Source organism: Heptranchias perlo, chromosome 3, assembly GCF_035084215.1.
Source record: "Heptranchias perlo isolate sHepPer1 chromosome 3, sHepPer1.hap1, whole genome shotgun sequence".
Classification (NCBI taxonomy): domain Eukaryota; kingdom Metazoa; phylum Chordata; class Chondrichthyes; order Hexanchiformes; family Hexanchidae; genus Heptranchias; species Heptranchias perlo.
In genome coordinates this window covers 50,163,427-50,190,693 of record NC_090327.1, presented here as the reverse complement: position 1 = coordinate 50,190,693, position 27,267 = coordinate 50,163,427, and the positions used below count along the sequence as shown (strand labels likewise).

Below are 27,267 nucleotides of genomic sequence, written 5' to 3'. Positions count from 1 at the left end.
CTCCCACGCGGGGATTACGTGGAATGAGAGTGCGTAGGATGCTTTGAAGGTCTGGATCGAAGGTCTTGATCAGTTTGTTGAGCTGGTGGGTGTGTTCTTTGGTCGGATCTGCGGGTAACCGTCTGTAGTGTTCCTGGTTGTCCAGTTGTCGGTATGCTTCTTTGCAATAGTCTGTTCTGTTCTGTATGACTATGGCTCCTCCTTTGTCTGCTGGTTTGATGACGATGTTGTGGTTGGTCTTGAGAGCGTTGATGGCGTTGCGTTGTGCTCGGGTGACATTCTGGACTGTCTTCTGAGTGCGGCTGATGAATCTGGCATTGACGCATTTCCTGACAGCTTGAGCATACATGTCCAGCTTGAGAAACTCGGCATCACCACCAGCAACGACCAAGCTTCCCCTGGTACCACGGTTGCAACCACAGGGAAGTCTATTGTCAATTTATCCGACCACACCCTTCAACCAGACGAAATCGAAGTTCTCAGCCGAGGGCTCAATTTCTGCCCCACTACCAAAATGGACCCCACTAGTCTCGCGGCGGACACAGAGGAATTCATCAGGAGAATGAGGCTCCGGGAATTCTACCACAAACCCCAAGATTTCAGCAGCGAACCCAATGAGACAATCGACGATCCGGAACAGCAGACAGAGGGATCCGCGGTACAGCAACCGAAGAGGAAAGAGTCAAACTGGACTCCTCCGGAGGGTCGCTGCCCTCAGCTGGACATGTATGCTCAGGAAATGCGTCAATGCCAGATTCATCAGCCGCACTCAGAAGACAGTCCAGAATGTCACCCGAGCACAACGCAACGCCATCAACGCTCTCAAGACCAACCGCAACATCGTCATCAAACCAGCGGACAAAGGAGGAGCCATAGTCATACAGAACAGAACAGACTATTGCAAAGAAGCATACCGACAACTGGACAACCAGGAACACTACAGACGGTTACCCGCAGATCCGACCAAAGAACACACCCACCAGCTCAACAAACTGATCAAGACCTTCGATCCAGACCTTCAAAGCATCCGACGCACTCTCATCCCACGTAATCCCCGCGTGGGAGACTTCTACTGCCTCCCAAAGATACACAAAGCCAACACACCCGGACGTCCCATCGTATCAGGCAACGGAACCCTGTGTGAGAACCTCTCTGGATACATCGAGGGCATCCTGAAACCCATCGTACAGGGAACCCCCAGCTTCTGTCGTGACACTACAGACTTCCTACAAAAACTCAGTACCCACGGACCAGTTGAACCAGGAACACTTCTCACCACGATGGACGTCTCGGCACTATACACCAGTATCCCCCACGATGACGGCATCGCTGCGACAGCATCAATACTCAACACCAACAACAGCCAATCTCCGGAAGCCATCCTACAACTCATCCGCTTCATCCTGGATCACAATGTCTTCACCTTCGATAACCAGTTCTTTACCCAAACACACGGAACAGCCATGGGGACCAAATTCGCACCCCAATATGCCAACATTTTCATGCACAAGTTCGAGCAGGACTTCTTCACTGCACAAGACCTCCAACCAACACTATACACCAGATACATCGACGACATTTTCTTTCTATGGACCCACGGCAAGGAATCACTAAAGAGACTACACGATAACATCAACAAGTTCCATCCCACCATCAAGCTCACCATGGACTACTCCTCAGAATCAGTTTCTTTCTTGGACACACGAATCTCCATCAAAGACGGGCATCTCAGCACCTCACTCTACCGCAAGCCCACGGACAACCTCACGATGCTCCACTTTTCCAGCTTCCACCCTAACCACGTCAAAGAGGCCATCCCCTATGGACAGGCCCTGCGAATACACAGGGTCTGCTCAGACGAGGAGGAACGCGATGGACACCTACAGACGCTGAAAGACGCCCTAGTAAGAACGGGATATGACGCTCGACTCATCGATCGACAGTTCCGACGGGCCACAGCAAAAAATCGCATAGACCTCCTCAGGAGACTAACACGGGACGCAACCAACAGAGTACCCTTTGTCGTCCAGTACTTCCCCGGAGCGGAGAAACTACGCCATGTTCTCCGCAGCCTTCAACATGTCATCAATGAGGACAAACACCTCGCTATGGCCATCCCCACACCTCCACTACTCGCCTTTAAACAGCCACCCAACCTCAAACAGACCATCGTTCGCAGCAAATTACCTAGCTTTCAAGAGAACAGCGTCCACGACACCACACAACCCTGCCACGGTAACCTCTGCAAGACATGCCAGATCATCGACACAGATACCACCATCACACGAGAGGACACCACCCACCAGGTGCATGGTTCATACTCCTGTGACTCGGCCAACGTTGTCTACCTCATACGTTGCAGGAAAGGATGCCCCAGAGCATGGTACATTGGCGAGACCATGCAGACGCTGCGACAACGGATGAACGGACACCGCGCAACAATCGCCAAACAGGAGGGTTCCCTCCCAGTCGGGGAACACTTCAGCAGTCATGGACATTCATCCACCGACCTTCGGGTAAGCGTACTCCAAGGCGGCCTTCGAGACACACGACAACGCAAAATCGTCGAGCAGAAATTGATAGCCAAGTTCCGCACCCATGAGGACGGCCTCAACCTGGATCTTGGGTTCATGTCACGCTACACGTTACCCCACCAGCGAACAAATGTTATCTGTTTTTAATATAATGGGTCATTTGCTGGCTTTCTCTGCCTTCCGGATGTTTCTGCCTCTCTCTGTTTTTTTTCCTGTTTGTTTTTTTGTTGAATGTGTATTCGGGGGTTCTGCAGGTGACACCTCTCTGTCTGAACACGGTGATTGCCTTGGCAACGGGCAGTTGCAGGGGCATTCTGTAAACACCATGTATTGTTCTATATGTATAAATGCGTAGGCTTCGAGGAGCTCCTGAACATTTAACCTGAGGAAGGAGGAAGCCTCCGAAAGCTTGTGAATTTAAAATAAAATTGCTGGACTATAACTTGGTGTTGTAAAATTGTTTACAATTACTCAAATCAGAAAGAGCCATTTGCGAGAAAACAATTTATTTCATTTAGTCTATAGGCTCATCTTTTTAAAAACTCAGGGGCCAAAAAAGAACTTTAGAGCACCATTAGTGATATCATCTGATTTTTAAAATATTTGTTAACAGGATGTGGGCAGTGCTGGCAAGGCCAATTTATCACCCATCCCTATTTACCCTAGCTCAGTGGGTAAATATACAGCCTAGTTTGATACTAGGGTTGCCACTTCCTGGTTAGGCCACACCTGTTAAATACTTTCCTTGCACCGTTTCTGTAACTTGTAAAATAGGTTAATATATCCAAATGAAGCATTAAGCTTCTGAAGATTTGTATCTAAACAGTCACGTTAATTGGAAAACATACCTATTAAAATAATTTTTCATGGAACTATCTGACAGCTCTATAACTAGCATTTCCAGATTTCAATTTGCAATCAATCAGCATTAAGTATTTATTTTCCCATCTCTTTTGTAAACAGTTGTGTGGAAGGAGTTTTGTCTTTTAAAATAGAGTAACTTTCTAAAAGCAATGGAGAACTGGCTGACAGGCAACCCGTTTGGCAAGTAAAGCCAATTTATAAAACGTGATTTAAACAGGCTAAGGCAGCCGTCGTGTATGGGATCATATCACCATAAAGAGTACAAACCTCATTTTGCAGATAAAGAACTCCCGGCTGTATTTGTAGGTGCAACCCATCTGGTCCAGATGCAGATATGAGGGAGAACCAATTTCCAGCAGGGTGTTGTGGAATTAGGTATATCAGCCTTTTTGCTATCCTCGCTTATTTCTAGAAGTTAGTTTAAACTTTCAGAAGAACTAATTTTCTCCATAGTTTCCAGGGTACAAACTGCCTACTAATTTTGTCTCCTGTAAATTTGAATTTTGATAGCAAGAAATGTTAATGTCAAATTATAACACAGCTTTTTGTCTCCATACAGGAAAATTTAGAATGAGTTACTAAATTCACCAGGTGACACACAAAGAGACCCTTCTGCTGTGAAATTGTTGGGGGGGGGCGGGGTCAATAATTACACCAAAAATGTTCTTGTGAATATAAAGCAGGTCATCTCATTTTGCACTCACCAGCTAAAATTATCAGCAGGGATTTCTCTCATGTTCTCACAAAAAGTCCCAAAGAAACTTGCCAATAGAAAAATAGAAAACATGTATATAGAAGGGAGATTGCAGTGTGCAGAAGGGAAAGTCCTGCCAGCCACTGTTTTATTTCATGCCATTTGTATTATTTCAATGTTACCAATTGAAAAATATTTAAAATATGATGTGCATTTTATTCTCTGAATTCAGGTAGAATGAATTATGTTGTGCATTGGTGACAATTAACATTTTTTTTTTGGTAACATACAGATTTTTTCCTTCATTGATGTAATTTAGAGAATGACTGATTAATTACTTAATAAAAAGATGAAATTAACTCTGCTTGATAGAAGATACACAGTAGGTATATTGTGAGGAGGAGATATTCAACTTAAAGCTTTGTTTAGTTATTTCCAAGCTTTGCTTCTAAATATGAATGGCAAGCTTGCATTAAGTGCTCTTATAAAGTATGACAACATTTGAGCTACAAAATTTAGCTGGTTCCTTTGAAAGGATTAGGGCTTATTCTAGCACACCATGCATTCTGGGTAGAGACATCCACCATTAACCCCCAAAATCACAGAACAGATCGTATTATGACCTGGGGCAGGGAGTGTGAGGGGCTGCAATGCAATCCTGGATTGGATGGAAGCTTCTGCATTCATTATATCCCTTCAGGTCACCTGTTAAACCAGCAATGCACATTCACCATTGTGAACCGTACACCAGCACAGACAGCAAATGCAAAGTACTCATCTACCGGGTTGTTAGCATCAGTGCTTGGGAGATAAATCCTCCATTCCAGGAGACTCCCTGACAATCCAGGAGGGATAGCAACCCCATTTGATACTGGACCAGGAAGATGCCATGTTTAATCCCTGGTGCTTGTTTTTAGCCAGGGCAGCAGTATGGGTCCTACAATTAGACTCAACAATCTTACTCCTGATCATTATCCAGTGACCCCTGCAGGAAACTCCACAGGTAGATACTGAATTAAGACAGGATCTGATTTGGATGTCACCTTTATTTTTCTCTCTCCTTCCCTGCCTCCCCATCTCCCCAACACATTTCCTTTCTAAGCTCACACACGAATTGAGTGATCCCACTCCTATCTTGGGCTTGTAAATGGATAGGCTTTGAAGCAGCCAGGGGTGAATCACTTGTCACAGAGTAATTAGCCCCTGCCCTTGTAGCCATGGTGTTAATACAGCTCGTCCAGTTAAACTTCTGGTCAATGGTGACCCCAAAGATGTTGGTGAGTTATGGACACTGGAGCCACTGTTGAAGGTCAAGGGAAGATGGCTGAGCTCTCTCTCGTTCAAATGGTCAATACCTGGTATTTCTGTGGTATGAATGCTACCTGCCACTTGTCAGCCCAAGCCTGGATGTTATCTAGGTCCTGATGTAAGTTAACATAGGCTGCTTCATTATCAAAAGAAGTTGTGAATGGAGCTGACCACTGTAGAATCAATGAATGAACAGCCCCACTCCTCATCTTTGGCAGAGGGAAGGTCATTGGTGAAACAACTAGATTTTGGGGCTTAGTATGCTTCCCTGAAGAACTTCTGCAGTGGTGTCTGCAGTAATGGCTAGTCTCCAACAACCACAACCATCTTCCTTTGTCACAAGTATGACTCCGGCTACTTGAGGGTTTTCCATTTGATCCCCATTGATCTGAGTTTTGCTAGGGCTCCCAGATGCTATATTCAGTTGAAAGGTGTCTTGATGTCAAGGGTAACTACACTCCCCTCCCCTCTCCTCTGTCCGTAATGCAGCAAGCTGCTCGGCTTGATCCAATGTAGAAGGACAATGTCACAGCATTACAGTTATAGTGTACAAAAATATTCTAAAAATATCTTTCCTTCCTGAAGGTGGCTCATATCAATGCAAATGCCCTCACCACTACCTAACTCAGCACAGAATAGGGATTAAATTGCAAGATTACTCTGGTCTGTATGGCTCAGTAGCATACCAGACAGTACATTTACCTAAAGAGCTATCACTATCAGAATCTTTAAAAAAACACTAGCTTACCTTCAAAACAAAGTTTATATTTTAGGATTTTTCTTTGACATGTGCACCAGGGATCGGATATCCCATCAATTCAGTTAGGATGAAAAAATTATTTGTAGATGAGAAATGTAAAGTCAGGAGTGTGCATATATGTAGTTCTTTACTCAGTAGAAATATTTCTTTCTTCTCCATGTTTACATTAAGTCTTACAATATTTTTTTTGTGTTTTAGTGCTTCTTTAAAATATTTTTTCCATCAGCCTATCTACTTAAACGAAAAATACATTGTTGGTTACAAACCTTGTCATTCAGTCGTGAAAAATCTGTATATCTCCTGAAAACCACCCAGTTCTCCTCTAGATGATTTTTCACAAGTATCTTGTAAACCTATAATTAACAAGACGACAGATAATAATATGCATACAAAAAACTAGTGTTCAACAATTTAACTGTTTAGATATTTAGTGAAAACATGCTGATTTTCTAGTTCCCAAATCTGAAATAAAGATGGATATAGGACTCTACCTCTGAAAATGTTTCTTTTGGTAATCACTTGTATGTGCTTTGTTACGATTATCTAAGTTGAAGAAACAAAGCAGGAAAGGAAATGAACCACCGACAGTTCCTGCTCTGCAAAGTGCACATATCTGAATTTCGGGTGACAGACTCTGGATCGGACATCTTCCCCATAATCAAGTAGCCTGTTTACTCACTGCCTAGGGTGAAATGAAGTACTAGATGACTGTTGCAAACTTTGGAGCCATATTCCTGCACAAGTCACAGTCTTTGAAGGGGCATGGGAAAAAAATGACATTGCAGAAAAAGCTCATTTAAAAATAAACCTTCTGTTTTAATTTATTTCAAAAGCACATGTTGAAAATGACAATCAACAAAACCTGAATTGTACTAAAAACCATCAAAAATGTCTAAATTTCTGTAAATGCAGTTAGAATAATTGGGCAGAACATAATTTTGATTTTACTTTAGGGCCGTGTTATATGCTCAGATCACTATACTTTTCTACATGCAAAACTTCAAACATTTCTCACTATTCCCCACCCAATGTAGCTGACACACACTAGGTAAATGCAATACACAAAATGCGACTTTTCTTACAAATAGAATTAAGAAAAACATGCACATCATAATGGAAATGTGGCATGCCAAATTAAATATGTATCGGGGACCTTCATATTTCCTAATTAAGGCAGGTTTTTCTAAAATTGCCTTTCCCATCCAATACATTTTTTTTTAAAGTTTGCTTAGAGCAAAAGGGTAAACAACACTCTTGGCAAACTACATGTTTGCATCTAAAGGGAAATTTAAAAAAACACTGGTGTCCAAATTAGGAAGAGATTTGAAACATCTCTGGGATTTGATCAATCATTTCTGCAGCAATTGGGTTGTTGAGCACACAAAGTACTCAAAGGGTGAGCAATGAGATTAGTGATTCCCCGTAAAAGACATGCTCGTTTTTACCCGCAAGTTTTCATGGATGTGAAACCATTCCAGTTGGCTGACTCCACTTGACTACTCCATGTTGTTTTCACTAAGATAATACTTATCCCACTGGACTGGATCTAATGTTCATGCAGTCTTTTGCAGAGGTTTACAGGCTCTATTTTAAAGCCGAACTGTTCATCATTATCCTTATAAACAAACATTTTGGACGTATTCCATTTTACTTGTAGCAAATTTTCTAACAAATAAAGAAGCCTACAAAATACATTGTTTCCCCCCTTTTTTTCCCTAGCAATCTTCTATCCACACTCCTAAAGATGCTGACTCGTGGCTGAGGGATGATTCCATCGGTGCCAGTACCCTGTAGTAGTCTATTCTTCATTTTCAAGTAATCGAATGAGAGCAATACAGCCAAGCCTAACTATCTTCAGCCCAGATCCATACAGACAAATTCCAGAAGGGATTGCTGAATGGGACAATGATCTGGAGCATGAACTGTGGGGAACCCTCTCCTTAACAAAGGCTAAGTGCAGCACTTCTACCATTACCGTGACCAAGTACCTGGCCTCAAAAATGGGTTGTAATGATCACAGAGACTATGATAATGCAACCCTCCCAGAAAAAATCCCAATTAAATTTAATCCAAAAGTACAGCTATCAACTGTAGATAAATGTGTGTCAAATGCAACAGATTCCCAAACCATTCCCGTTTACTCCCACTGTACAGAATTCTTGAATGAAAGAGCAATGATCCAACCTGCATTCCTCAACTTGTACTATTAATTCCAGAACCATAACTCTACAGCTGATTTTAATTAAATGCCATTCCTTTAAGTAAAAAATCTTGATCAAGCATTAATAAGTTCCATTTTTGAATGGCTCTACAGGCAGCAGCATATTGTTACCACTCGTGTAGAAAATGTGTTATGGAGCAGTTACACATTTGATTAGAACATGTTGGCCACAGTAAAGGGATTTTTTTTCTACACATGCTTTTAAGATAGCAATCCAAGCATCTTATTAGGCAAACTGTGCATCTAATTAAATACCGATAGATGTAACATTAGAAAAAGTGAAAGATAACTGCTATTACTGTTTTTTCTTGTTTAATGGCAGTGAAAGTCACAAGCTTCAGGAAAGATGAAGGAAAAAATCTCCTCTCCTCCTCGCTAGAATAGCAGATGTGGAATAAACTTTCAGACAAGGTGGCAGAGTCGGGTCAATTGGCACCTTTTAAAAAGAGCTAGATCGATATCCTGCTCTTATGTTCTAAAAAAGGTAGGAATTAGCAGCACAACACACACATGAAGTTAACATGCAAACATGTATAATTTCTTGTACTAAAATGAAAACCAAAGGTTAAAAATCCAGAAATAGTGTGGTTGATGAAACATTAAAACTTTAATTTTTTTTCTAACTGTTCAGATTAAATACTTTTATCAGTAACTGAGACCAAAAAAGATTTACATAACAGGATACATCTGCAGTGACATTACTACCTAGTTCCCTTACTTTCAGAAAGATGTCAGACCACAACCACACTTATTTTTAAGATTTGGTCTGCTCATTAGAGTAGATAAAAATCACAATTTTAACTGGAGCTCTATAAATAAGAGATATAGAATATTACATCACAGAAACAGGTCACTGAGCATATCAAGTCTACACTGGTGCTTTTCTGCACAAGCCTTCGAGTCTAATTCAACTTTTCTCTTGGCATTCTTTGAGGATGTAACTAGTAGAATAGATATGGGGGAACCGGTAGATGTGGTGTATTTGGATTTTTAGAATGCTTTTGATAAGATCCCACACAGGAGGTTAGTGAACAAAGTTAGAGCACATGGAATTGGAGGTATTATACTGGCATGGATTGAGAATTGATTAACAGACAGAAAACAGGAATAAACGGGTCTTTTTCAGGTTGGCAGACTGTGACTAGTGGGGTACCGCAAGGATCGGTGCTTGGACCTCAGCTATTCACAATCTATAGTAATGATTTGGATGAGGGGACCAAATGTAATATTTCCAAGTATGCTGATGACACAAAACTAGGTGGGAATATGAGTTGTGAGGAGGATGCAAAGAGGCTTCAAGGGGATATAGACAGGCTAAGTGAATGGGCAAGAACATGGCAGATGGAATAGAATGTGGAAAAATGTGAAGTTATCCACTTTGGTAGGAAAAACAGAAGTGCAGAGTATTTTTTTTTAAATAGAGAGATTTGAGCATGAACATTTCCCAAGGGACCTGGGTGTCCTTGTACATGAGTCACTGAAAGCTAACTTGCAGGTGCAACAAGCAATTAGGAAGGCAAATGATATGTTGGCCTTTATTACAAGAGGATGTGAGTACAGGAGTAAAGATATCTTACTGCAATTATATAGGGACTTGGTGAGATCACACCTGGAGTATTGCGTACAATTTTTGGTCTCCTTACCCAAGGATATACTTGCCATAGAGGGTATGCAACGGAGGTTCACCAGACTGATTCCTGGGATGGCAGGATTGTCGTATGAGGAGAGATTGAGTAGATTAGGCCTGTATTCTCTCGAGTTTAAGAATGAGAGGTGATCTCATTGAAACATACAAAATTCTTACAGAGCTCGACAGGGTAGATGTTTCCCCTGGCTAGGGAGTCTAGAACCAGGGGTCACAGTCTCAGAATAAGCGGTAGGCCATTTAGGACTGAGATGAGGAGAAATTGCTTCTCTCAGAGGGTGGTGAATCTTTGGAATTCTCTACCCCAGAGGGCTGGAGGCTCAGTCACTGAGTACATCCAAAACAGAGATCGCTAGATATTAAAAGGCATCAAGGGATAAGGGGATAGTGCAGGAAAATGGCTTTGAGGTGAAAGATCAGCCATAATCTTGTTGAATGGTGGAACAGGCTCAAGGGGCCGGATGGCCTGCTCCTATATCATATGTGCTGCTCCTTCCATGTAACCTTTATCATCCCCTTTTTAAACATAGAAACATAGAAAATAGTAGCAGGAGTAGGCCATTCGGCCCTTCGAGCCTGCTCTGCCATTCAATATGACCATGGCCGATCCGCTCTCAATACCATATTCCTGCACTCTCCCCATACCCCTTGATGCCTTTTGTGTCTAGAAATCTATCTAGCTCCTCCTTAAATATATTCAGTGACTTGGCCTCCACAGCCTTCTGTGGTAGAGAATTCCACAGGTTCACCACCCTCTGAGTGAAGAAATTTCTCCCCATCTCAGTCCTAAATGTCCTACCCTGTATACGGAGACCGTGGCCCCTCGTTCTAGACATCCCAAGCCAGGGGAAACATCCTCCCTGCATCCAGTCTGTCTAGCCCTGTCAGAATTGTATATGTTTCAATGAGATCCCCACTCATTCTCTTATTCTTCTAAACTCGAGTGAATACAGGCCGAGTCAACCCAATCTCTCCTCATAAGACAATCCCGCCATCCCAGGAATCAGTGTCTGGTGAACCTTTGTTGCACACCCTCTATGGCAAGTATATCCTTTCTTAGGTAAGGAGACCAAAACTGCACACAATACTCCAGATGTGGTCTCACCAAGGCCCTGTATAACTGCAGTAAGACATCCTTGGCTCCTGTACTCAAATCCTCTTGCAATGAAGGCCAACATACCATTTGCCTTCCTACCTGCTTGCTGCACCTGCATGTTTGCTTTCAGTGACTGGTGTACAAGGACATCCAGGTCCCTTTGTACATCAACATTTCCCAATCTACCACCATTTAAATAACACTCTGCCTTTCTGTTTTTCCTTCTGAAGTGGATAACTCCACATTATACTGCATCTACCATGCATTTGCCCACTCACTCAACTTGTCTAAATCGCCTTGAAGCCTCTTTTCATCCTCCTCACAATCCCACCAATTTTTGTGTCGTCAGCAAACTTGGAAATATTACATTTGGTTCCCTCATCCAAATCATTGATATATATTGAGTAGCTGGGGCCCAAGCACTGATCCCTGCGGTACCCCACTAGTCTGCCACCCCGAAAAAGACCCATTTATTCCTACTCTGTTTCCTGTGTTAACCAATTTTCAATCCATGCCAGTATATTACCCCCAATCCCATGTGCTTTAATTTTGCACACTAACCTCTTATGTGGGACTTTATCAAAGGCCTTCTGAAAATCCAAATAAACCACATCCACTGGTTCTCCCTTATCTATTCTACCAGTTACATCCTCAAAAAACTCCAGCAGGTTTGTCAAATATGATATCCTTTTCATAAATCCATGTTGACTTTGTCTAATCCCGCTGATATTTTCTAAATGTCCTGTTATCACATCCTTTATAATAGACTCCAGCATTTTCCCTACTACTGATGTTAGGCTAACCGGTCTGTAGTTCCCTGTTTTCTCTCTCCCTCCTTTTTTAAAAATAGTGGGGTTACATTTGCCACCCTCCAATCTGCAGGAACTGTTCCATAATCTATAGAATTTTGGAAGATGACAGTGGATGCATTAGTTATTTCCATGGCTACCTCTTTTAGTACTCTGGGATGCAGATTATCAGGTCCTGGGGATTTATCGGCTTTCAGTCCCATTAATTTCTCCAGCACTTTTTTTCTTTTACTAATACTAATTTCCTTTAATTCCTCCTTCTCACTAGTCCCTTGGTTCCCTAGCATTTCTGGGAAGTTATTTGTGTCCTCTTCCATGAAGACAGAACCAAAGTATTTGTTTAATTGTTCTCCATTATAAATTCTCCCGTTTCTGACTGTAAGGGACCTACATTTGTCTCCACTAATCTTTTTCTTTTTACATACTTGTAGAAGCTTTTACAGTCCACTTTCATGTTCCTTGCAAGTTTACTCTCATACTCCATTTTTCCCCTCTTAATCAATCCTTTGGTCCTTTTTTGCTGAATTCTACACTATTCCCAATCCAAAGGCTTGCTACTTTTTCTGGCAACTTTATATGACTCCTCTTTGGATCGAATACTATCCTTAATTTCTTTTGTTAGCCATGGTTGTACCGCTTTTCCTTTTGTTTTTTTGCGCCAGAAAGGAATGTATAATTGTTGCAATTCATGCATTTGTTCCTTAAACATTAGCCATTGTCTATCCACCGTCATGCCTTTTAATGAAGCTTCCCAATCTATCATAGCCAACTCACTCCTCATACCTTCGTAGTTTCCTTTGTTTAGATTTAGAAACCTAGTTTCGGATTGGATTACTTCACTTTCCATCTTCATGAAGAATTCTGTGTTATGGTCACTCTTCCCTAAAGGACCCCGCACAACAAGATTATTAATTAACCCCTTTCTCATTGCACAATACCCAATCTAGGATAGCCTGTTCCCTGGTTGGCTCCTCAACGTACTGGTCTAAAAAAACATCTTGTACACACTCCAAGAATTCATCCTCCACAGTATTATTGCTAATTTGGTTTGGCTAGTCTATATGCAGATTAAAGTCACCCATGATTACTATAGTACCCTTGTTACATGCATCTCTAGTTTTCTGTTTGATCCCATCCCCTACATTACCACTACTGTTTGGAGGCCTGTAGACAACTCCCACCAGTGTTTTCTGTCCCTTGGTGCTTCTTAACTCCACCCAGACTGATTCTACATCTTGATTTTCTGAGCCAATATCCTCTCTCACTATTGCTCTGATTTCATCCTTTATTAACAATGCCAGCCCACCTCCTTTTCCTTTTTGCCTATCTTTCCTAAATATCGAATACCCTTGGATATTCAGCTCCCAGCCTTGGTCACCCTGCAGCCATGGTCACCCTGAAGCCATGTCTCTGTAATTGTTATTATATCATATCCGTTTACATCTATTTGCACTGTTATTCATCTACCTTATTATGAATGCTGCGTGCATTCAGATACAGTGCCTTTAGATTTGGCTTTTTAAAATTTTTAGACATCTTAGCATATTTTTGTACTATGGCCCCATTTTTTCTTACCCCGACCCTATTTGTCGTCTTTTGTTTGTACGCTCTGTCCCTTCCTGAAACAATCTTGTTCATTCTAGATTTCTCTCCACCGGGACCCACCCCCCCCTTATTTAGTTCAAAGCCCTATCTACCTCCCTAGTTATTTGATTCATTAGCACTCTAGTCCCAGCATGGTTCAGGTGTAGTCCATCCCAATGGAACAGCTCCCTCTTTCCCCAGTACTGGTGCCAGTGCCCCACGAATCAAAACCCACTTCTCCCACACCAATCTATGAGCCACGCATTCATCTCCCTGATCCTATTGGCCCTATGCCAATTTGCTCATGGCTCAGGTAATAATCCAGAGATTACTACCTTTGTGGTTCTGCTTTTTAATTTAGTCCCTAGCTGCTCAAACTCTCTCAGCAGAACCTTTTCTAGCAAATATCCAATTCCCTTTTAAACTAATGTATGGAGTCTGCTTAAATGACAATTTGTGGCAGATTCTTTTCTAGCCCTCTCTTTCTCCCTGATTGTTACAGTCTCACTAACTAGCAGAAATAACCTCTCACTATCAAAACTTCATAATCTTGAAGGCCTTGATCATGTCAACCCTTAACCTTGAGCGCCAGTGTAAAAAAAACCTAACTTTTAAAGTCTCTCTTCATAAATGTATCTCCCTAATCCCTCATTAACAACCTAATGAATCTACACTACACCTTTTCCATTGCTTTTATATCTTTACTATAATGAGGTGCCCAAAACTGTCCACAATATTCCAACAGCTTAACTTAAGGCCTTGCACAAAATCAGTATTACCTCCTTACGTTTGCGTTTTATGCCTCTAGAATCAAAACCAAGGATTCGGTTTGCCTTTATTACAGCACTATACCTTTAATGACCTGTGTTTCTACACATCAAGGTACCTCTGCTCCTCTCCTTCATTTACAATCTTACCATTTAAGGTGTATTTTCTTTCTGCATTCTAACTTTCAAAATATATTGCTTCATCTTTTTCTACATTAAACTCCATCTGCCATCTATCTGCCCACCATGTTATCCTATCACTATCCTCCTGCAATTTTTCACAATTTTCTAGAACATCCCACACCTCCCCTCCCCCAAATTGGGTAACAAATTTCAATATTGTACACCCCCCCCCCCCGCGGAAAATAATGTAGTAGTTATAAATTCTACCGATTAATATTAAGGATTTTCTTTTTGGGAACAAGAGTAATTAGTGAAATTCTGAGCCAAACATATACATGTTATCATAGTTAGATCACAGACATTTAAATCTCTTAATAAACAAATCACACACACATACTGAAGTTTATTTAACAAACAGTAGTCCGAATGAAAGCAATAGGACAGAGATAAAGGAATAATGTAATGGGAATAACAAAACTAGGAGACTAGCTTTAGCTTTCTAGATAGTGAGTGAAATGCTAAAATAGTGAACATAAGTAAATTTCACTCAGTCTAGTTTATCTTTCACATACACAGGCTGACAGGCATACACTGCACAGATCTACCCAACTATCACCTTAAATGCACGGAAAACAAAGTGGGTACAGTAGAACTTTGGTTATTTGCATTCCCATTACTTGTAAAAACTAGAGAGTGGGGACTTACTTTTACATAAGCCAGCTAAAATGCAACTGAGAATTGTGTTAGTTTTTTATTCCCCCCCAAGCAAAACAGGATTCATTTCTTGATCAAAGATAAGTAATTATCACTCTATCCAGTTCCTATAGAACTTGCTATTATAGCAGCTCTGATAATTAGCTTTGATAGAAGAGACAAGCACAAGTCGTCATTTTCAGCCCAAGAAACTATTATGAGTTGGGTTGCCAGCATTTATTTCAAGAATGTCTCATTTTTAAAAATAAAAAAGTGGGTCTTAACTGTACATATTAGGAACTTAGTATGATTATTTAGACTACCTGACCAAGTGTAAGGGGAATCTGGATTGTCTGCCAATTTCCATTATCTGCTTGATTGTTTTAGATAATTGAATTTCTGCTATACTTGTGCAGAAAGAAAAGCACCAACAGTAAAGTTAAAACCAGCCACAGATTCTGAATATTAAGAGACTCACTACCTCACTAGGTAGTCTATATTCCTATGCTTGCTGTTCCAAAACGTATCCATCAAGTAAACACTCATGTTTTACCTTTTAGTCAGAGGCCATTAATCCAAATCGTTTGGAGCTCTCAAAACTTACTCTGAATAATTATTTTGCTGTACCACAACTTATTCAAAAAAGGGCACTTCCCAAACTTCTCAGATAAAGCCTGTAAATGTTTCAGGTCATTTCTATTTGGTGAACAAGGCTAACACTAACTCAAGCAATAAAGTCAAATTGAGGTTGACACCAGCCTGCCTTACAAGTAAAATGAAATGCAAACACATTATTCACTTTATACTAAGTATTGCACTTAGGATTTTAATCTTCTAATACCAACATGAGGAAACAGCAATTTCTGCTGAGGATAACAGACTGGCATCACAGCAGTTATTCAAATGAAAATCTATGTGATCTAATTCTCAAGAGTAGCTTGCACAAGATTTCCCTCCACAGATACAAATATCCCTTTAATATTTACTTGTGTAGTTCAGTAGATGTGTCAGCTTTGTAGATGCAGTTGTTTGGTTTGTAGAATGTGTACAATTTATATGGGAGTGAATTAAGCAAAGACAGGGGAAATTGTGCAAGCAAGATTCCCAGGTGTGCAATTTCCTCAGTCTCAAATGTAACCAATGTTACTGCAGTGTGAATAGGGAAAGTCTGTATAGTGGATTGACAGCTCAGCCTGCTCACCGTCAAACACTATTTGGGGGACCGAAGCCAAGCTGCATTCTGTCATGTGTGCTATTTATTTTGCCACTATAGGCAGTTTCAGTTGATGGCAGCAAGTGAAAACCTTGTCTCAGTAGTTCCTCTAATGGCAAGTGTGCAAGGTAACATATACTGCAGTATTTGTGCCACTAGAGGCAACTTTATAGTATAAAAGGGAGACAACAGTATTAGAGTTCAAGGTGGTTTGCAGTTTCTATCTTTTCTCTCAAACAGAAGAGAACAAACATATTTATATAGCAACTCAGGATCTCCCAAGTTTTGCACAGCCATGAATTATTTTGGAGTGTAGTCACTTTTGTTACATAGGCAATGACTGTATTTAGTTTGCAAATTAACACGGACATGTCCAAATTATGATGTGGAGATGCCGGTGATGGACTGGGGTTGACAATTGTAAACAATTTTACAACACCAAGTTATAGTCCAACAATTTTATTTTTAATCCCACAAGCTTTCGGAGGCTTCCCCCTTCCTCAGGTGGTGTGGAAGGGGGAAGCCTCCACACCACCTGAGGAAGGGGGAAGCCTCCGAAAGCTTGTGGGATTAAAAATAAAATTGTTGGACTATAACTTGGTGTTGTAAAATTGTTTACAAATGTCCAAATTAGCCTGAGCTCTCTCAGCCTTTGGTTCAAGGCCCGAAACAATTCAGAATCCTGAGAAGAAACATGTCAACACATAAATCTCTTTCAAAACAAAGGTATTGCCCCAATTCCCCACACTTGGTTCATTCTCCAATGCAATGGTTTTCCCTACCAAATTTGGGCAACGACAAAAAATTGCAAACAAAAATTGGAAATAAATAGCAGCACAAGCATTCGTCCTGCCTGTGCATGCAGGAGTATTTTCAGTTGCTACTTCTTTGATCCATCCCCCTTAGAGGCCAAGGTAGGTGGGGAGCCCTGGGGAACTGTTGTATATGATGATCAACCAACAATAGGAAGTCAGAGCAATGGTAATTATTTATGAAGCCACCCTAGCAAAAACAAAACAAGCAGGTTTTACAAGTCAGTGGGAAAAGGGCTACGGTAACCTAGTGCCCAAAACTAAATGGGATATGAAAGGTTAAGCTTCAAAATGAACTGAACCATTTATTTCACCAAAGTACACAATGACAGTTGAAACAAGGATATTTATAAAATCAGTATACATATACAAAAGTCAAATATAGCTTACTGTGAATTTTGCCCTTTCTTCCATAACTTCATATCCCAACATAGTAGGTGTAGCAGGTCTCTCTTCCCAGTTTGTTGATTCAGTCTCTCTCTCAGACTCCACAGGTCTGGAAGAGTATTCAATAGATGAGTTTGCACCATTGAGCTTAGTTCTTAGTAAAGGACTATTATTTGTCACGGTTGTGGAAGCTAGGTGATCAGAAGTAACTGTCTTTCTAAATCCACCAGAATGGAAATCGCCTACTTGATCTTTTGATGATTTTGAACTGGTAGATACACTGTCTAAAGAGTGAAGTGAAGAACTCCTCCGACTTCTACTTGCAACTGTTCCGGGAGAGGAATTCCCCACAGGTATGGGCACAGGGACAAATGAAGTGGTCATCCTTCTGCTGGCACGCTTACTGGAACCAGTTTCTCCCTGCCAGGCATGAGAGGGCAAATCAAGTTTGCCTCTCACAAACTACAAAAGCAAGAAGAAAAATTAATTCAATTTCAGAACCAAATAAAAATGCTCATACTGGTGACCAACTTGGAAGTGTGCAGAAAAGTTCCTTATATTAAAAGTTATATGATAAGATTAAAGCTACAGCCAATTTTACCATCAATTATACATATCTGAAATTAATAGCTTTTTTAAAAAAGTGAAACATTAGAACAGAGCACCCAAAAGACAAACAGTATTAATGTCACAGATATTTGAAAGAACTCATTACTAAGCTACCTCTAGCCATCCAAATATAACTATTTTAGGATTTTTAAAAAATTGTATTTTGGCATTTTAGGTAATAGGAACAAGAGTAAACTTTCTACTCTAACTAATGCTAGAGGTGGTGCAGAGGCAAGCATCAGACTGATCCTTGGCATCAGGCGGATGAGCTATGAGGAACATATGGGCCCCTTCAGCATCAAAAAGCAATTGTCTCGGAGGGTACAGAAGTATGATACTTAACAGAATAGAAAAGGTAAATCTGGAACGGTATAAGAACATAAGAAATAGGAGCAGGAGTAGGCCAATCGGCCCCTCGAGCCTGCTCCGCCATTCAATAAGGTCATGGCTGATCTGATCCTAACCTCAAATCTAAATTCATGTCCAATTTCCTGCCCGCTCCCCATAATCCCTAATTCCCTTTACTTCTAGGAAACTGTCTATTTCTGTTTTAAATTTATTTAATGATGTAGCTTCCACAGCTTCCTGGGGCAGCAAATTCCACAGACCTACTACCCTCTGAATGAAGTTTCTCCTCATCTCAGTTTTGAAAGAGCAGCCCCTTATTCTAAGATTATGCCCCCTAGTTCTAGTTTCACCCATCCTTGGGAACATCCTTACCGCATCCACCCGATCAAGCCCCTTCACAATCTTATATGTTTCAATAAGATCGCCTCTCATTCTTCTGAACTCCAATGAGTAGAGTCCCAATCTACTCAACCTCTCCTCATATGTCCACCCCCTCATCCCCGGGATTAACCGTGTGAACCTATGTTTTGGTACACCCAAGGAGGCAAATGTTCAAAGATGGTAAAGTGCAAGTTTAGAACAAATGCCAGGAAGTATTACATTAAAAAAGTATGCCATTGCTGCAATAAGTTATTGGGATGGGTGGTTTAAGTCAAGACAGTGGACTCATTGAAGAAACAACTAAATGATGCAAGAAGGAGATGGTAGGGTTGGTAGTCTACCTTGTGATAATGTCAACAGTAAAACAGGTATGCAGTTTGCAAGAGTGGCGACTGAATTAATGTACACACATCTGCACTTCAACATCATAAGGTCAGAATTGGGGATGTTCACTGGTGATTGCACAGTGTACAGTTCCATTCGCAACCCCTTCGATAATGAAGCAGTCCATGCCCCCATGCAACAAGACCTGGACAATATCCAGGCTTGGGCTGACAAGTGGCAAGTAACATTCGCGCCAGATAAGTGTCAGGCAATGACCATCTCCAACAAGAGTGTCTAACCACCTCCCCTTGACATTCAACGGCATTACCATCGCCAAATCCCCCACCATCAACATCCTGAGGGTCACCATTGACCAGAAACTTAACTGGACCAGTCACATATATACTGTGGCTACAAGAGCAGGTCAGAGGCTGGGTGTTCTGTGGCAAGTGACTCACCTCCTGATTCCCCAAAGCCTTTCCACCATCTACAAAGCACAAGTCAGGAGTGTGATGGAATACTCTCCACTTGCCTGGATGAGTGCAGTTCCAACAACACTCAAGAAGCTCGACACCATCCAGGACAAAGCAGCCCGCTTGATTGGCACCCCATCCATCACCCTAAACATTCACTCCCTTCACGACCGATGCACCGTAGCTGCAGTGTGGACCATCCACAGGATGTACTGCAGCAACTCGCCAAGGCTTCTTCGACATCACCTCCCAAACCCGCGACCTCTACCACCTAGAAGGACAAGGGCAGCAGGCACACGGGAACACCACCACCTGCATGTTCCCCTCCAAGTCACACACCATCCTGACTTGGAAATATATCGCCATTCCTTCATCGTTGCTGGGTCAAAATCCTGGAACTCCACAGTGCTGTTAGATAGGGAGTTCCAGGATTTTGACCCAGCGACGATGAAGGAACGACGATATATTTCCAAGTCGGGATGGTGTGTGACTTGGAGGGGAACGTGCAGGTGGTGTTGTTCCCGTGTGCCTGCTGCCCTTGTCCTTGCTGCATGCGGGCACAGACTGCTTCATTATCTGAGGGGTTGTGAATGGAACAGAACACCTTTTCTGAAGGTGACTCACACGAGGATACTGTTTCACAGATGGCCTTCCAGTAACTTGCCAAACAGCCATTTTTCATATATGAATTAGTGTAATGAGCATCATGGGTTATTTAACCATGTTCCCCATACAGCACGGCAGGACCATGACTTACCAATATTCACATACTTTCCAACAGATGTCACGTATAAAGACCAGATGTAGGAATTCTGGACAATTTGCTTCTCCCTAGCTCATGGTGCAAAAACCAAATTATAGTCCACCCCCATCTCCCAAGTGATTAGGTAACTCGTGAGATTAAACATCAAACCCAATACTTTTTGGTTAAAGAATTTGCATTTGTATAATGTGTTTCACGACCTCAGGGCATCCCAAAGTGTTTTACAGCCAATTAAAAATACTTTTGCAGTGTAGTCACTGCTATAATGCAGGAAACACAGTAAGGTCCCACAAACAGCAATGAGATAATAACCAGATAATCTGTTTTAGTGATGTTAGTTGAGAGATAAATATTGGCCAGGACACCGGGGGAGATCTCCCCTGCTCTCCTTCGAAAGAGTGCCATGGGATCTTTTACGACCACGAGAGGGCAGACGGGGCCTCGGTTTAATGTCTCATCCGAAAGACGGCATCTCCAAGGATGCAGCAAACATTGAATTGGGAGTGTCAGCCTAGATTATGTGCTCAAGTCTTTGCCACACAGGAACAGGAGCAAGCTATACGGTCCCTCGAGCCTGCTCCGCCATTCAATAAGATTACGGCTGATCTTCGACTTCAGCTTCACTTTCTCGCCCGATCCCCATATCCCTCGATTCCCCTGGAATCCAAAAATCCATCTACCTATCTCAGCCTTGAATATACTCAACATTCAGCATCCACAGCCCTTGCATAGAGAATTCCAAAGATTCACAACCCTCAGTGAAGAAATTCCTCCTCAGCTCAGTTTTAAATGGCTGACTCCATGTCCTGAGACTATGCCCCCTAGTTCTAGACTCTCCAGCCAAGGGAAACAACCTCTCAGCATCTAACTCCATATACCTGCCCTAGCCCCATAGACCTCAATATTTCTGGTTAACAAAAATTGATCAATCTCAGATTTAAAGTTAACAATTGAGCTAGCATCAACTGCCGTTTGCGGAAGAAAGTTCCAAACTTCTACCACCCTTTGCATGTAGAAGTGTTTCCTAACTTCACTCCTGAAAGTCTTGGCACTAATTTTTAGGCTATGTCCCCTAGTCCTGGTCTCCCCAACCACCTGAAATGACTCTGTGTCACTTCCTGCTCGCACCCCGAACTTGAAAATTTTAATCAAGTTTGCTTCCAATTTCCACCCTTCCCTCGCCTTCAAAAAGGTCCTTCGCCGTCCCTTCCTCGACTTCTCTATCTGGGGATAGGCTGTCAACCAATATCTATTATAAGCCCACCAGCTACCTTGATTAAACTTCCTTCCACCCCGCTTCCTGTAAGGATTCTATTCCCTTCTCCCAGTTTCTTCGTCTCATCTGTTCTGACGATGCCACCTTCCATACCAGTGCTTCTGATATGTCTTCCTTTTTCCTCAAAACGAGGATTCCCCTCCACTGTAGTTGACAGAGCCCTCGACTGTGTCCGTCCTATTTTCCGCACTTCTGCCCTCACCCCTTCCTCTCCCTCCTAGAACCATAAGGTCCTCACCTTCCGCCCCACCAGCCTCCACGTTCAATGTATCATTCTCCGCCATTTCCACAACCACCTCCAGCGCGATCCCACCACCAAACACATCTTCCCCTCCCAGCATTCCAAAGGGACCGCTCCCTCTGTGACAACCTGGTCCACTCTTCCATCACCCGCTTTCCTCCCCACGGCACCTTCCCGTGCAAGCACAGAAGATGCAACACCTGCCCTTCCCATTGTCCAGGGCCCCAAACACTCCTTCCAGGTGAAACAGCAGTTTACTCATACTTCTTTCAATTTAGTATACTGTATTCACTGCTCACAATGCGGCCACTACATTGGGGAGACCAAACGCAGATTGGGGGAGCCCTTTGCTGAATACCTCCACTCTGTCCACAAGCGTGACCCTGACCTGCCATCGGTTGCTATTTTAATTCCCCATTCCACTACCACCTCTCTATCCTCTTACACTGTTCCAATGAAGCTCATCCGATGCTCGAGGAGTGGCACTGCATCGCTCATTTAGGCACTACACGACCTTCCGGACTCAACACTGATTTCAATAACTTCAGATTGTGTGTGGGGGTCTGCGTGTTTATTTATTGGACTGCAGCTGCTGTTGTCATTTACAGCTACTCTAGACCCATTTTTTGTTTCTGAACTTGTCCCATTACCACCCTCTTTGCCTTGCAGCATCATCCCTTCTGTCATTTAATCACTCTTGCCCTCGACCCTATCACAGACCTTCCCTTTTGTTCTTTCCTTTCCCCCCTCCCCCTGGCTCTGTACTTGCTTAAAAACGTTAACATCTTCCAGTTCTGACGAAAGGTCTTCAACCTGAAACGTTAGCTGTTTCTTTCTCCACAGATGCTGCCTCACTTGCTGAGCTTTTCCAGCATTTTCTGCTTTTATTTCAGATTTCCAGCATCTGCAGTATTTCACTTTTGAGATAGTTTCTCCCTTTCTACCCTATTAACTCCCATTAATAGCTTGAAAACGTCAATCAAATCACCCCTTAATCTTCTAAATTCCAGGCAATATAACCCTAGTTTGTGTAATCTCTCCTCATAATTTAACCCTTCAAGGCCAATATATCCCTCCTAAGGTACAAAGCCCAGAACTGAACACAGTATTCCAGGTGTGATCTAACCAGGGCTTTGTGTAGCTGTAGCATAACTCCTACCCCCTTGTATTTTAGTCCTCTAGATATAAAGGCCAGCATTCCATTAGCCTTTTTGATTATTTTCTTTACCTGTCTATGACATTTTAATGATTTACATACACAGACCTCAGTCTCTTTGGACCTCCACAGTTTCCAGCTTTTCACCATTTAGAAAGTACTCTAACCTATCCGTTTTCGGTCTAAAGTGGATGACCTCACACTTGCCTACATTGAAATCCATTCGCCACAGTTTTGCCCATTCACTTGACCCATGAATATCTCTGTACCCACGACCTTCTGACTTAGAGGCGAGAGTGCTACCACTCAGCCAAGGCTGACATCTTAAATATATCCAAAAATGGCTCAGTGCCAAAATGTATTTTCCCACCGAGCCATCCAGAAGCTATGCTCTTAGTACCAAACACTTAGATCTCATCACCTCGACCACTGTGCATTACCCCCTTACACAGCTGTTAAAATACACGCATGCACGTCATTTTATCAAGACCCTAATGCGTCTGAAGTAACAGCACGGGTAAAAGAACTAATCACTGGAGAGACAGAGACCAGACTGTAAATGGGCTGACCAGGTGCTAGCTTATTTCATTCACATCCAAAAGGCCTGCGCGAACTGGTAAAACCATGGACCCTAATGTGTCTATATACAACACAAGTAGAATCACCGCATTAAATAAGGCAACGGAATGCGTTTACATGAAGTTAAGCCAGCTACGTAGTACATTCAAAAACCGCGTAAATTTAATTTACAACACAGGGTATTTCCAAATATTATAATCCATCTTTCCTTACATGCAACTATACCGTAATGGAGCACATCTATAGCCCAGGCAGACACTAACTGGACTAATTCCCTTCAGCAAAATAGGAGGAGATTTTTCCTAACCAACCTTCAACTCATTCGCGTGTTTTCAACCGCGTTCCGGTCACTGCGGCTCCACCTGGTCAACAGGCAGCTCGCTTCGTGTGACCGTCCCGGGCCGCCATTCACTGCATTTAACGATCCCCGGCCGTTGGTTCACTCCTTCGAACGTCGCCCGGGAGCCGCAGCGCGCGGGGCGGGCAGGCTCGCTCCCGAAATGGAACGGGGAGGAGGAGCTGGTGTGAAACAAACAGGGTCACGCGCTCAGCCTGCAGCAACACAAACTCCGAGCTCCAGCAAAAAAAAAGCACGGCCAACTGCGGCCCCTCAGTCACATACGGGACAAGCGAGGAGGGAGATACCGAACCACACCACATTTACAAGTGACCACCACTCACCGAGCTCCTGCAATCACCTCCTGCTTCTCACTCCCTGCTGCGTCAGCACGTCGCCGACGGCAGATCTACAAACAGCTCGCTGGGCAGCGTGCGAGCGGCTGTATTCACAGTGTGACCTGCAGGGTCTGGAGAACCAAGGAGACTGCTGCTGATTTGTAGTACACTGCTACTCATTATGTGCCTGAAGTAGAAGGGAAGTACGGGAGCGAGTATCCCTTACTGTAAGGAGTAGAACTCTCTCATTGTGTACATTGAGAGCAAGATGTACTAATGATAGGGTTGCCAACCCTCCAGGATTGACTTGTAGGTCTCCAGGAATTAAAGATTAACCTCCTCAACACTGATGCAAGCAATCTGGGAGAAATATCATTAGGATATTCAAAAAATTGTGTATTTTTTCATTTTCTCTGCATGCCCTTTTACGATTAGTTATAAAAATATTGGAGATGGGAAAAAAGGATTGACTGGGCAGGGCAGTGATAAAACCTCCAAGAATACATTCAACCAGAGTTGGCAACCCTAATTAACAACCGAATCTTCCATAAGTGGGAGATACGCTGCAGGAGGATGATACCATGTGATGCACAATTCTGTTGCCAAGGAGCTATGAAAATAACCTTCACATTGCACTCGGGGGGCATTAACTCAGGATCTTGCAGTGTGGGTCACCATCCTCCCTGACAGTAATTACTTGCAAGCATAATATTAAAACCCCTTCACTTTAACAGGGTGATAACGAAAAAAAAACTTGTATTTGTATAGTAAATTATGTTAATTGTATCGATGTGATTTATATCAATTAGTGTTAATTGTATTCAGGTGGTGCATATCAATTGGGAACTCTCGTATCCATTTATAAGAGCTGATCTAGGTGGGTGGTTGTAATGTGGAGGTCTGTGAATAAAGGTTTGGAAGCAACTGAAGATTGGGCTTTAGTATTCTATCCTTCACCACCTGCTAGCCGATTTAGAACATATCATCCCAAGGCACTTCACAGGAGCACTATGAAACAAAATTTGACACCAAGCCATACAATTCTGAGGTCTATCTAGCAAGCAGCGTATTTTCCCAGAATTGGGCAGGTTTGGATTGCTCACCCAGCTGATCCCAAATCATTGCCTCTATTCTGTTCAGTGGAGCCACTTGGGGATAGTCTTTCTTGATGATGTCATAGCAAAGTCTAGCAGAAGGAAAACCCAACCTAATTTACTGATTGAGGTAAAGATTTTACATTTTTAAACAAAATTTACTCAGTATTTTATAACTTTTCTTCACATTGGCACTGGGAGTACTTTTAATAATTATTTTTATTTTTTACATTAAAATTTTGTATTCTGGTTAACTTAAGCGTGTATATACTTCACAATTGATACATTTATAATTTTGAGAGGAAGACAAGTGACATTTTGATTTTCAACACAACAATCAGGCCGTCATTTCGCAAAAGTTAACTCAACGGTCAATATCTCACATCCAAGCCTCCTCTGCCCTGCCCCAGTTCACAGAGACATTTCACCCTCAATAGAGCCAGATCACAAAGACACTGTACCCTATCCAATTCCCCACTCTTTCACAGAGACACAATCTATCATTTGGAAAACCTTCCAGTTCATAACATCACTCTTCTCCAAGTTTTCCCCAGCTCAAGTTGGCCGTCTTATCCGCCTCCAACTCTGCCAATTCAGGCTGGCAATCTTTCGAACCCCTTAAGTTCATGCTAACACTCTTTCACCCCTGCCCCAATTCATGCTGGCACACTCCCTCATTAATGTTGGCACTCTCCTCCCCCCACCCCACCTCCCAAAAAAAATAAGCACTGCTCCCAGCTTCTCCCCCTCGCCCAAACATTACTTTCAGCTTCTGCCCTATTCTTTACATTTCTTGCTTCCTTCTCCCTTTTATTACCATTCATTTCCCCTTCTCCCTCCCCTCAGTGCTGCACCTACCCGAGTTATGCTGCTAATGGATGGAATTTTGGCTGCTGCGCACTGTAAATGTTCTCGCATGAATTCCCACCTACGGTATGCAGTGGCTGGAATTTATGAAGGTATTCTTGCAGGAATGACAGTGATGGGAGAGAGTTGGTCAGCAGTGAGTTTTGTCAGCAAATGATGACGCGTGGACCGGGCCACTCAAACATTGTGAAATAGCGATGGTTGGTATGTATGAAGGTCAGTCATACTGTTAGAGCAGATTAAAACACACAGGAGCTGGAAATCCTCAGACCAATTCTATACAAAGAGGTTGCAGAATGGGCACCAGCCAAGCACATCAAAATCCAGGCTGCGGCTGAAAGTTATCAAAACGTGAAGTGAGATCTGATTAGCAGTGGGAAGTAATGCACAGATTGAAGAGATTACCAATGAAGAGACAGAAGTGAATGCAAATAAAGGAAACGTCTGAATCTGAGGAATAATGGGCAGAGCAGAGATATGTGAAATTATATTTGTCCTGAATACAAGATATGACCATTGAAATTTAAAGGAGTTTAACCTCTGTAATGCTAGCTTGGTTGAGTTGGTAACACCCTTCCTCTGAGACAGAAGGTTGTGCATTCAAGCCCCTGCCCAAGGTCTAGGCTGACACTATTATAATATTGAGGAAGTGGTGCATTGTTATAAGAAGTACTCTTTGGATGAGATATTAAACGAAGGTTCTGTCTGTCTGCTACAAGTCTCATTGCACTACTGAATGAAGCTGCTAATGATGAGCACTGTAGAACTGAAGTAACTTGTTGCTAAGCAATTGTACCATCCATACTATTCAGTGGGTATAGATACAGGAGTGGGTACCTTTTTGTTAATTCACATTTTTTTTGTGAATTTGCACTCCTGCCCCATCATGCTGGCTGATACTGCCGTATTGCTGCACCACTGTTACTTGCTGATTTCTGCAGGGCTTGAGGCTTGGGGGTTGTTCTCTGCGC

General features: G+C 42.4%; 2 protein-coding genes across 3 annotated transcripts in view; one reads left to right on the top strand and one right to left on the bottom strand.

The window, feature by feature from the left end:
• LOC137313795 (charged multivesicular body protein 4b-like) overlaps positions 1-18,030 on the top strand; it is a 72,982-nt gene extending 54,952 nt beyond the window's left edge. The window contains exons 6-7 of the transcript XR_010961058.1: positions 8,704-8,865; positions 17,741-18,030. The gene's annotated coding sequence lies outside the window, so the exon portion shown is untranslated. The remainder of the gene's footprint in view (positions 1-8,703; positions 8,866-17,740) is intronic.
• Positions 1-24,470, bottom strand: part of snx16 (sorting nexin 16) — a 42,957-nt gene extending 18,487 nt beyond the window's left edge. Inside the window, exons 1-3 of one of the 2 annotated variants that reach the window (XM_067979546.1) lie at positions 24,342-24,470; positions 17,514-17,972; positions 6,427-6,513 (exon numbers count right to left, since the gene is read on the bottom strand). In XM_067979546.1, the coding sequence (XP_067835647.1) occupies positions 6,427-6,513; positions 17,514-17,894 (468 nt within the window). In that variant the 5' untranslated portion in view covers positions 17,895-17,972; positions 24,342-24,470. Of the gene's footprint in view, positions 1-6,426; positions 6,514-17,513; positions 17,973-23,971; positions 24,305-24,341 lie in introns of those variants that run through there. The other variant, XM_067979545.1, reaches the window with a different exon arrangement.
• Between the last annotated feature and the right edge of the window lie 2,797 nt (positions 24,471-27,267).